The following is a 12761-nucleotide window of genomic DNA, read 5'->3' on the forward strand; positions in this document are numbered from 1 at the left end:
CAGGTAAAGCACTTTGCAAAGGGCCTCTCTCACAGAAAATGCCACACACACATTTGGCATTATTGCTATTATTAGCAATAATTGCTAATTATTGCTATTATTACTTTTTTGCATTCTATAGGCCCAAACTCTGTGCCTGGGACAGTCATGGTCAAATTAAATCGAGTTCACCATTGAGAGAGGCTCATGGATGGTCAGCCTGCTGATGAGGCCATTTAGAAGCAAAGCAGGAAACTGAGTCCTCAGCTCAAACTCTAGGCCGAGGTCTGGATGCTCTGCATTCGTGCATCTCAGGGAACCAGGCAGATGAGGACTGGGGCAGACACATTCAGGTCCACATGTCCTGGGCAGTACTATTGGCGTTCAAATGCCCCTTCCCGGGTTCCAGTCCCTGCCATTTTCTAGGTGTGTGATCTTGGGCGACTTGCTTAATACACTTGAATCTTCAGTTATTGTTGTTTTTTAAATAAACTCTTATTTTTAGAATAGTTTTAGATTTACAGAAAAGCTGTAAATATAGTAGAGAGAATTCCCACATATCCAAGCCCAGTTATCCTCATTGTTAACATCTTATATTAGTATAGGAAATTTGTCACAACTAATAAATAAATATTACTATGTTATTATTAATTAATGTCAGTTCTTTACCCTTCATTTTCCCACTAATGTCTTTTTTTCTCTTCTAGGATCCCACCCAGGGAACCCCATTACATTTAGTTATCTTGTCTCTTAACATTCCACTGAGTTGTGATAGTTTCTCAGACTTTTCCCTTGGGTTTGATGACAATTTAAATGAGTATTAGTCAGGCATTTTGTAGAATGTCTCTCAACTGGGATTTGTCTGTTTTTCTCATGGTTGGACTGGGGTTATGAGTTTTGGGGAGGGAGATCACAGAGGTGAAATGCCATTCTCATCACATCATATCAGGGTACATGCTATAGACATGACTTCTTTGTTGATGTTGGCCTTGACCACCTGGCTCAGTAGTGTTCGTCAGGTTTCTCCGCTGTAAAACTATTCTCCCCACCTTTCCACATTATACTCTTTGGAAGGAAGTCACTATGCAAAGCTCACAATTAAGCGTGGAGTATCTAAATAAATTATTTAGAGTTTTTCTGTAGGGAAGATATGTCTATTTTCTTCCACCATGTTTATTGTGTGTCTTTCCTGCTCCAGCCCTAGAATCAGCCATTTCTTCAAGGAGCCCTGGTTCCTTTTACTGGAAAATGGTATTAGCAACCAAGATCTGGGCGGTAGGTGTTCTTGTTGTTGCAGGAGTGTCATTGCTTCAGGGCCTTCTCTGGCCACAGAACGAGGTCTCCAGTTTTTCTTTTTTTAAAAAAATTATGAAACATGGGGCGCAGGCAGCAAAGCTCAGTTGGTTAGAGCGTTGTCCCAATACACCAAGGTTGTGTGTTCTATCTCTGGTCAGGGCACATACAAAAAGCAACCAATGAATGCATACGTAAGGGGAACAATAAATCAATGTTTCTCTCTCTCTCCGTCTCTCGCTCTCTCAAATCGATAAATGAAAATTTAGAATTATGAAACAGGGTGAATGCATCCACTTGCAGTTGTGTTATGAGGCATGTGGCAGGCCTACTAAATGGTCCCAGTTATGGTCCAGACCCGTCTTTCACCAGGGGTCTGAAACTGAGCTCAGACAGGGCCCAAGTGGAATTACCTACAGAGTCACTGGGCACCAGTGAATTTATCTGAGGGATTGCAAGGATGTCCCACTTTTTAGCAGCAATGACACTGGTTTATCTATTGGTCATTCGCTCAAAGTCCAGATTTAGTTTCAGGGTGACACTGGTCATATAAAATGCGTGGAAGAGTAGCTGATTTTTTTCTTTGCTTCGTAGTTTGTGCAGGATGAGATTTATTCTTTCCTTCAGTGTTTGGTGGAACTCATGTTTAAAACTAGCTGGGCCTGGTGCCTTTTTTGGGGATTACATCCTTAACTATCATTTCAATTCCTCATGGTCACTGGTTTAATTTATTTATTTTTAAATTCCCCCTTGGGTTAATTATGGTAATTTATATCTTCCTGAAAAGTGTCTACTCATCTAGGTCTTCAAATTAATTGTTATAATATTGTACAGGATATTTTCATAGTTAAAGAAAAAGGAGTCTCCCCTGAATCTGTAGTCATGTCCACCCTTTCACTCTGAATATTGTTTATCGATCTCTTCTTTTCCTTCTTCCCTTTCTCTATTTTTTCTTGTTTGTGCTTGCCAAAGGCTTAACGACCTTCACAGTCTTTTCCATGACCAGTTCTTAATAGTTTTCCTAGAAATGTAATTTAAGGCTGGACGTGTCTGTCTGGACCATCCTTCACCTGCATCCCACAAGTTTTGATACTTAGTATGCTCAGTGTTGCTCATTTCTGAACAGTAAGTTCAGTGACTAATATTTATCAAACAAAACCCATTCTGATTAAGCTGGTGACAGCCAGGGTTTCCCCAACCTGCCCTCCTGTGGTCCGATCCCATTACTTTTTGTCCTTGGCTGCTGGAGACACGACTGCAGAAAGGAAATTGTTGACAAATTTGCTTGAGAAAAATGACTCTTGCCAGAGCCCCGATGGACTCCCTGGCCACTCCTCCTTTGAGGCAAGTATATTTTTAAGTGAGACCGCTTAATGCTGCTTCTAGACTAGCCAGAGAGGGGCTGCTCCCCGGAGGGAAACCCGGGCCATCTTTCTTGTGTTGTCTAAATGTTTAACTTATCTGAAGAGCATTAAAGAGGCCGTGGGCCGCGCTGCGCTAATGGTCAGTCGGGCAGGACGCCTTGGAGAGCAGCGCGGCGCTGACACAGTGAAATATTACTCCCCCGGCAGCTCCTGCAGGACGAGCCGCCTGCCCAGCCTCCAGCCCCTCCGCGGCCCCGCAGAGCTCCGAGCCCCGGCCAAACGGGGAACCGCTCCCCCTCCAGCCTGCCCGCCCGCCTGCCGCTCCTGGACGGGACCAGGGGTACCTTCTGCTGGGACCTTTAGGTTAACCTTGTTTCTTACGGAGGACCTTCTTCCACCCACTCTGCTGACCCGTGCGCTCCTTCTCTGCTCCGCAGTGCATCCAAAAACTATCTCCCGCGAACAATAAACGCGTCGGCTTAGAAGTGGGCTTGGCCTGGGATCAAATCTCCACACTAGCTAAGTGCCCTGGGAAAGCGACCTCTTTGGGCCTCAGTTTCCTCAGCTGCAAAACAGAGATTTAAAAAATCTCCCTTGCAGGGTTGTTGTAAGATTTCAGTGGGAAGATGCATGTGTGATGCCTGGCACAGGGTAAGAGCTCAATACAAGTCAGTGCTGGGCAAGTTAACCTCTTGGTGCCTCAGTTTTCCCAGCTATAAAATGGGGGAATACACAGTATTTACCTTCTGCGGCTGTTGTGAGCTCACTCAATGACCGCGTGCAGGCAGGCCGGTGGGCGAGGGGCGAGCACCCCATACGTGTCAGCTGACTGTCCCTTATTCCCCCCTGGGCCCTCCACTCAGCTCCAACCGGTCCTTCTTTCCAGAAATGCCTTCAGATCCTTTGTGCATTGCTTTGCTCGCCTTCAGGGTGGGGAGCGAGGGTGCTGTCTAGGTTCAGTGTGGGGTTGGTTGCTATTTGTGTGACTTTCGTTTTGCATGTACCATGTGAAGGCGCTGTGCTAACTCAGGCGGAGTTCCCCACCTTCCACCCGTCCCCTCTGTTTGCCCAGGAATCTCTCCCCGCCTTGCGTTAGAATTGCTCTTCCTCTTCCAGGCTTCCAGGTGACTTCGTCCCTTCCCGCTCTTTTCCTTTGAACCCACTGTCTACAGTACTGTATGAGTCTAGGTGTCCTGTTGGGAATCTTCTTCCATAAGCCAGATGGCAGTGATTTTCCCCGGGAGAGGCAGTGTAGCAGGTGGATAAATCAAGACTGCGGAGCCGGGCCTCGTGGGTCTGAATATTGTCACTGCCGGCTGTGTGACTTTGGGCTGCTTACTTAACCTCTCTGTGCCTCAGTTTCTTCACTTGTAAAATGGGTGTTATGGACTGAATGTTTGTGGGCCCTCCTCCATTCATATGTTGAAGCTCTAACCCCTCAGTGTGACTGTATTTGGAGATGGGCCCTCTAAGGAAGTAATTATGGTTAAATGAGGTCATAATGGTGGGACCCTGACCTAACAGGATTAGTGTTCTTGTAAGAAGAGACGCCAGAGCTCGCTCTCTCCCCCTCTATCTGCACAGGTACTGAGGAAAGGCCATGTGGAGACATAGTGAGAAAGTGACCTTCTACAAACCCGAAAACCAAATTTGCAGGCACCTCAATCTGGGACTTTTAGCCCCCAGAACTGTAAGAAAATTAGTTTGTTGTTTATGCATCCAGTCTGTGGTCATTTTGTTATGATAGCCCAAGCAGATTAATACAATGGGGATACTAATGGTGGGGATTAAGTGAGTTAATATATTTAACTGCTCAGAACACCTAGTAAGTGCTCAGTAAATATCAACTATGATTACTGTTATCACCATCATTACTGAAAATACAGTTCATATCTTACAGATTAAAACTCCAAAATTGCACTGACAGAACTTTCTACAATGATGTAAGTGCTCTGTTCTGTCCAATATAATAGCCACCAGCCACACTGGCTATTTATATTAAAATTAGTTAAAATGAAATACAATTAAAAATTCAGTACCTCAGTTACACTAGGCATATTTCAAGAGCTCAGTGACCACATGTGACTAGTGGCTACTGCACTGGACAGTGCAGACTAGAACATTTACATCATTGTAGAGAACTCTATTGGCCGGCACTGCTCTAAAGCATTGGCTTTCAAATGGTTTTGACTGTGACCTTCAGTAAGAAATACATTTTCTATCACATGAAGACTTACATGACTAAAACATAATTTCTACTGCTGAAATAATTTTTAAAGCAATATTCACCAGTACTATTTGTGGTATACCCTATATTCTATTTTATCCATTACTCTTTAATTATTTAAGATATCATGCTGGTCTTGACCCTTTATGTGGGTCATGGTTTGTTCTACTGCAGTGCTGATATTAAATTATTGTAAAATAGGAGGTTCAGCAAGCTAGTTATATTCTTCTAACTTGTAGTAGAATAAATATCTAACAATGTAAATTAAACAATTTGCCCCTCTACCATAAACTACTCCCCCCCCCGCCCCCACCTTGCATAGTCCCAGTGGCACCTGTAGCCCTGGTGGAAAGGCCCATTTATTGGGCATGTAAAGTGTGCCAGGCTCTGGGCTGACTGCTCTCATCCATCTCCTATCATTATCACAACCCTGGAAGGTAGGGGCTTTTCTTCTAACCATGTAACAGATGAGGAAACTGAAGCTCAAGGAGAGAGAGCCAGTTGCCCAGGTCACAGCCTGGAGATAGGGGAACCAGGACTCAAAGGCAGATTGTATTGAAGCTGAACGTGGCAACTACCTTGTCTTTGACCAGCCCTTAACCCTCACAGACTTCTCCTGAGTGCTTCTGGGAGTCGGGGACCACTGATCTAACGCAGATACCTGCTTCCACCCTTGCCGCCTTTGGCCTGTTCTCCACCCGGAAGCCAGAGGGAGCCGCTAAACCATAAATCAGATCATATCACTGCCCTGCTCAAAACCCTCCAGTAGTTTCTTGTCACCCTTAGAATATTATCCAAAGCCTAATGATGGCACAAAGGCCCCATGGGATCTGCCCTCTAACCTCCACTGACCACCACAGTCCTTCCTGCTCCTTCTGCTCCAGCTGCCATGTTCGTGTAACCTACCCCAGGGCCTTTGCACTGCTGTTCTCTCTGCCTGACACACTCTTCACCCAGATTCTCACCCCTTTCACCTCTCTGCTCAGATGTCAAAGAAACCTTACCTGGTTAAGGCAAGTAAAATAACAGCCTGTGTAACCATTTCCTCCATCCCTCTGCTGGTCTCCCTTTGGAGCACTCATCTGATATTATATATTCAGTTGTTTATGGTCCGCTTCCCCAACTGGAAGGTCAATGCCTTGAGGGCAGGGATCTTGCTGTGTTTTGTTTGCCACTGAATCCACAGCACTTAGAGTAGGGCCTGGCCAAGAGAGGGTGAGTTCTCAGTAAACGGCTGCTGCACTCGAGAGCTGACCTTTTATTTACAGGTGGATGACAGGCTCAGAGCAGAAAGGGTCTGACTTTGTTCCCTAAACCCGACCATCCCGCAGGCATCAGGCCTCTTCCCAATCCCAGCAGCCTCTCTGGAAGCCACAGGAGGCTGCCTTTAGATTTCCACAGGGCTCCCTGCACCATAAGCAGTATGTTTCCACTTGTGTGAGTCTTAACTTCTCCACTGTGTAACATGGCTTCAATCCTGCTGAGGTGCCCTGGGGGCTTCTGGCACTGGGGACCTTTGTGAAAAAAATTAGAGAATGAAACAAACTGGCTTCCCCGAGTAGCTCCAGCTGGTAATTAAGATCTTTCTCCAAGAGGTGCAACTTTGACTTCGGGCCAGCGAGGAACAGCAGAGGGGACAAGACACTGGAAGCATCGCTTAAAACACACACCAACCCCGCAAAACACCTGCTCTGAGCCTCAGGTTCAACCAAGATTGACAAAGCACCTATTGTGTGTCTGGCATTTTTACTGCATAGGAGCTTCAGACTCGTGTATCTGCCTGTTGATCTGGCATCTTCACTGGGGTGTCTCAGACATCTCAAACCCCAGGTGCCCTCAACAGAACGATGGATTTCCCCCACTGCATGCCCACGTCTTTCCTGTTTTGTCCACCTCACAGAATGGCACCATCTCCCTGGTCGGACCAAGCCCAGGAGTCCCCCTTGACTCCCCTCTCTCTCGTCCCCACATCCAGCCCATCAGCAAGTCCTCTGGGCTTTACTTTACCTCCATCCCAGAGCCCACATCTTCCCACCTCGAATCAACCCATCTCTCTTCTTTTGCTTGGACAACTGCAGTGATCTCCTGCTGGTCTCCCTGCCTCCACCTTTCCCCTCCTTTGCTCATTCTCCACGCAGCCACCAGAGTGGTCTTTTAAAAACACAAATAAGGCTGTGTGTGTGCCCCAGCCCTGTGGTTGTCCACAGTATGTAAATAAACTCTGATGTCTGTGACCATATCAGGCCCACGCCTCCCTCTCCAGGCATCATCTATGCCAGCCAACGCTGCGCTCCCTCATTCACTGCTTTCATGTGGCCTCCTCTCTGATTCTACATCATTTCACACTTGTGCTCACCTCAGGGCCTTTGCACTTGCTGATCCCACCTCCCTAGATCTCCACCTTGCTGGCTCCTGTTATCATTCAGGCCTTGGTTCAAGTGTCACCTCTTCCAGAGGCCCCCTTAAGAACACTGGCCCCCATCCGACCCCCTCTCACCCATCGCTCACTATCATATCTCATTGTTGTATTTTTTTCACATCCATTTCATTACCACAAACTCTCTTGTTTATGGGTTTGTTTGGTTGTTTACTGCCTGGGCCTGGGAAATTTTGGGTCAATCAGACAGACATGGTCCCTGCTCTCATGAACTGGCATTCTAAGGAGGAGACAGGGAAAAGCTAAAGCTACTTTTCCACTAAAAGGGCCAATAACTTCCATTTTTTTGATAAAGCGAGTTGGGTCTCGCTATTTGCAACCAGCTGTGCCTTTTACTATGTTGGGCTCCATAAGTACTTGCTGAGTTCAACTGCCACGTTTATTTTGTTTTGCTCTATTTTACTCTTAATTTCTCTCTCTCCCTCTCACTTTCTCTCTCCCTCCGCCTCTCTTTCCCCCTGGACCTGAGAGGTCATTGTAAAAGAAGCCCGCATGCTGCCTCTGGCTAAAGAGGTGGTCCTGGGCCTCCATGCTACTGGTATTCTCTTTCTTCGTCAGCAAGTTTCTACCTCTCTCCTCTCTGGGAAACAGAGGGCGGGCAGAGAGCGATTCCTTTTCACAGGTAGGAGGCCCAAGCGGCTTGCCCAGAGCACAGGACCGATGCTTTCAGCGAGGCTTTGCCCCTCTGGGAGCGCGGGCTGCAGGCTGGAAAGGAAAACCTATACCTTTTCTGATGATGAGCAATAGTAAACGCTCTGGGCTGGTCAGGATGGATATGGAATTCACGGCCTTCATATCTCTACTTCATAGTTTAGTCTCCAGTGATTTCCCAGATTCTGGGGACAAATTCCTACTAGGGTAAGTAGGCCTGTTCTTTCACAAATGATTTTATTTTATTTTAGGTTGCCTTTATTTTTCAATCTGGTAAACCAAGAATGAGAATATAACTTATAAAGTGAGAAGCTCCCTATATTACTCCTCGTATCAGCCAAAAAACCCTTCTTCACCTTGGAGAAAGCTGCTTGCTCTTTCATCAGAGGTAAGTAATGCATATTTCCCTCTTTGCTTTGGCTATCAGGAAGCTCAGGGATTAACTGAATTTAACTTCAGTAGTTAGCTTGAGCCGAATTTTTTTGGTACAACCCCTTACCCTAGCTTTCTATTCCTTTGCTTTAGCAGCTCCATTAAAATATGTTTTCCACTTGAAATTATGTCCAAATCTTTTTGACAGGCTGCGTATAAACAAATGAATTGAATTTATTTCTGAAGCTCCTTTCCCCCTGTTTACTATCTCCCTTGACGTTTGCTTAGGGGCACAGAAGCAGATACTTTAAATAAGCATAGTCCCTCTGCTCACTTGCTCTCTGTAAAACATGTTTTCAGGGGAATGTAAATTGTTTTTAAAAGCTTCCATCCTGGCCCACTACTAATTATTACTGACCCAGGAGGATGGGTACTAATTTGCCTTAATCAACTTATTAAATAGCAAATTTCAGGAGGAAGCAACTACACAGCCTTTATTGGATTAGCAGCACCGCCAGTGGACATCGCCGCTACAGCACAGAGAAAGGCCCAGGGAAGCTGGGGAGATAACCCGGTCAAGTGTGTTTTCAATAAACTGTCGCTGGCCATAGTTTCGTGCCTTCTTGGGGGTTGCTAGCGCACATTTCTAGCCTCCAAAGGAAAAAGAGGGGATAAAAAGAAAAGGCAGCATCTCTTGCCCCAAACCAGATGCAGGTGGCTAAATACAGCGAATAGGAAATGAAAGAAGCAACTCCAAACCTCCAGGTCATTGAAGAAGAGGTGCGTGTCTGCGAGGTTGAAGATCATTTCTTCCATCATCAGCCCGATGCGCACGGACGTCGTGGTGTCCTGCAGAAGGAAGAGGGGAGGGTCACGCGTGAGTGAGCCTTGTCATCGCAGCCTCCCACGTGGCCCAAGTGGTGCCTCCGTGTGGGGTCAGGATGCTAGTGTGCAACTCCTGAGATTTCCCTTCTAGTTTTTCATCACTTATATTTACCATCTTTAGTATTTCAAACTTCCCCAAGTGCCCCTGGAATTGCAACTGTGTGCAGTGTTGCAAGGACCAGAAGTGGCTCTAGTAAGGAGGGCCTCTTGGAAATGTGTGTCTTCAGGGAGGCCCGAGAGATTTAGGGGAGAGCAATATCAACTATGTATAAGCGACTGGAGAGCTGGATGCTGGCTCTCTCTTTATAGCAGTCTCTCCGTGGAGGCTGCCTTATTCCTCCTGGTATTTTAAATGTCACTGGTATCTAATGATAGAGATTCATTATAAAAACAAACACACAAACAAAACCCACTATGGTGCATCCATACCAGGGAAAACAAGGCAGCCATTAAAAAAAATGAAGTTGAGCTAGTGCTACTGACATGAAGCTGTCATGAAGAAATACACTACTAAGTAACAAAAGCTAGCTGTATCCCAGTATCACGTGGGAAGCACACTGGGCAATCAAACAGTCCATTCTCTCTCTTTTCTATACACATGGCGTGTAGATTGCATCACTCTTTACCCATATTTGGGGGTCCCTTTCTGAAGAGATTCTCCCTGTAGGAGGGTGAGGTCTACCAGGGGTTGGCAAACTAAATCTCACCTGTTGCCTGTTTTTGTGTGGCTCATGAGCTAAGAATGATTTCTGCATTTTTTGACAGTGTTTGTCTGCTTTTGTGCTTTGAAGGCAGAGGAGAGTAGTTGCAACAGAGACCCAAGATGTTCACTATCTGGCCATTCCCAGTCTGCTGGCCCTGACACAGACCCTCCTTCTTGAACTCTGGTGTGACCATATGACTTGCTTTCGCCAATGATACATGAGCAGAACTAATGTTCCGCTCCTGGTCAGAAGCTTTAAGAGTCAGTGTGCATAGTTCACTATGCTCTCTCTGTTTCCACTTCACAAGACGAAGTGCTTCAGATAAAAGCTACCCTGACACCCTGAGTTCCAAAGTAAAGATGATGTGTGTTGAGGCTGCAACAGCCACAATGGACCTGTACCATAAATGAGAGGTTGAGATTTGGGGGATGTTTGTTACTGTAGCATAACCTCACCTATCCCAACTGGTACACATGGAAAATATGCAGCATAAGGTTTCTCAACCCTGGCTGTACACTGTAATGATGTGAGGAGCATTTAAAAATCCTGAGGCTCAGGTTGAACCCCACACCTGTAAAATCAGAATTGCTGAGGGTGGGGTCCAGGCATCAGGAATGTTTAAAGCTCCCCCACATGATTTTAATGTGCAGCCAAGGTTAAGAACCACTGGTCTAAAAGGATATACAACACTTAGTAATATTCCTGATTAATATCTATTATGTGTTTTCTTTGTGCCACTTTATAAGTATTAACATTTAATTCAGACAGAGCTCTCTGAGGTGAGCACTATTATTTCTCCATTTTATAGATGAGAAAACTGAGGCTCATAAAGGTTAGGTAACCTGCTCAAAGCCACACAGCTGGGAAGTGTTGGGATCTGAACCCAGGAAATCTGGTTCTAGAGCAGCACTGCTTTTGAGGAGGTCTTGGAGGGGGTCAGGGCTGGGGGCACAAAGGGGACTGTGTACTGTCCCTCTGTATCCCTCCCTTCCTGTTTGAATTTTTTTTTTTAACTTCTATTATAAAAATAATTAATGACATCAACCCTTCTTGACCCTTTAAAAAAAGAAGGGGAAAAAAGTATAGCTGGTGATCTCAGCTTCACACACACAACTGTGAAGAATGAAGCCCAGGATCGCAGCCATTAGGAGAAACACCTCATCAGGGCCCAGCGCCAGGGCTCAGCGCTCCGCGTCCTGGCTGGATGTCGCGGCGTCGAGGACACGGTGAAAAATGAAGCGAAAATGAGGAAAACAAACTGCTCGGGGCCAAGGAGGGAACCACGGCGTGGCCTGGGAAAAGGTTCTGGGGTGTTTTCACGGGTTACTCGGGCCCAAGCCGTCCCACCTCTGTATGACTGAGCGCCACCCCCCTGGGCTGCACACCCGCCGCTGATGCCCGCCCTCCGCCCGCGGGGCCAGCAGCGGGCACGGCTGCCACCAGCCCCCAGTGCGCGGGGCGGGCAGCGGGCACGGCTGCCACCAGTCCTCCGCCCACTGGGAGAGCAGCGGGCACGGCTGCCACCAGCCCTCAGCCCACTGGGAGAGCAGCGGGCACGGCTGCCACCAGCCCTCAGCCCACTGGGCAGGCAGCGGGCACGGCTGCCACCAGCCCTCAGCCCACGGGGCGAGCAGCGGGCATGGCTGCCACCAGCCCTCCGCCCACTGGGAGAGCAGCGGGCACGGCTGCCACCAGCCCTCAGCCCACGGGGCGAGCAGCGGGCACGGCTGCCACCAGCCCTCCGCCCACGGGGCGAGCAGCGGGCACGGCTGCCACCAGCCCTCAGCCCATGGGGCGAGCAGCGGGCACGGCTGCCACCAGCCCTCCGCCCACGGGGCGAGCAGCGGGCACGGCTGCCACCAGCCCTCCGCCCACGGGGCGAGCAGCGGGCACGGCTGCCACCAGGCTCACCGCTGGAAGGGCTGACTGGGGAAAACGGCAACCCCCAGGCCAGGACATGAACAGGAAAAGCAGCTATTGGGGACAGAATGGCTTATCTGTGACACGTATTTGTGTCCTTATAAGAAGGCAAATGCTCTACGCTGATAAAGCTGAAATGATGATTGACACTGGGAGGAGAGAGCTTGCGTGTGTGATGGGGCAAGGATGAGAAAAGGGAGCTGAATCCTTGCCTTCCAGCTTGGGAAGCCGGGGATCATGCCTCAGTAGAAAAAACACACCCAGATGCAGTAACTTAAATAAGTTACTTAGAAATTTGGAGGTAAATACCCAGAGAATCAGCAAGAGTTGACAGTTGTCACCTCTGGGCGGAAAAAAAGGAGTGGGGGGTCACTGGGGACTGCTGTTTTCCATTCTACTCCCTTTTGGAGGACGCGATGAGTTTTAAACTATATGCATATAGTTAGAGGCATAACTATATTTCTTGGATTAAAAAACGAAATAAAAAATAAAAGAACATTCTCAGTAATTCCACTTCTCATTATCTATCCTAGAAAAACCCCCATACGTATGAACAAGGGACATGTAAAAAGATGTTCCTTACAGAATACAGAATTGTTTGTAAATAGCAAAACACTGGAAATGATTTAGCTGCCCAGCCAAAGGAGATTAGAGAAATAAAATATAGTAGTATATTCAACAGTGGAAAACTAAATTCAATTGAACGAAACGAACCTGATTTTCATGTATTAACATGGATACATACAAAAAATATTATTGCATGAAAGCAGCGCTCTTCTAAAAGTTATATACTGCATGTTATTACTACATCCTAGAAACACATAAAATGTTCCTACATATTTTTCATGGGCACTTATACATTTATAAATATCCTAAAGGATATACCCAGAGTCAGAACAGTAATTACTCCTGGCAGGCAGAGGCAGGGA

The 12761-nt window shown here is 46.9% G+C and overlaps 1 protein-coding gene across 2 annotated transcripts in view; it reads right to left on the bottom strand.

Moving 5' to 3' along the window:
- EYA2 (EYA transcriptional coactivator and phosphatase 2) overlaps positions 1–12761 on the bottom strand; it is a 201349-nt gene that overhangs the window by 22620 nt on the left and 165968 nt on the right. For both annotated transcript variants that reach the window (XM_087818703.1, XM_087818702.1), the window contains exon 10: positions 9083–9172. In XM_087818703.1, the coding sequence (XP_087674829.1) occupies positions 9083–9172 (90 nt within the window). The remainder of the gene's footprint in view (positions 1–9082; positions 9173–12761) is intronic.

The sequence above is a fragment of the Miniopterus natalensis genome, chromosome 7, assembly GCF_054644295.1.
Source record: "Miniopterus natalensis isolate mMinNat1 chromosome 7, mMinNat1.hap1, whole genome shotgun sequence".
Taxonomy (NCBI): Eukaryota; Metazoa; Chordata; class Mammalia; order Chiroptera; family Miniopteridae; genus Miniopterus; species Miniopterus natalensis.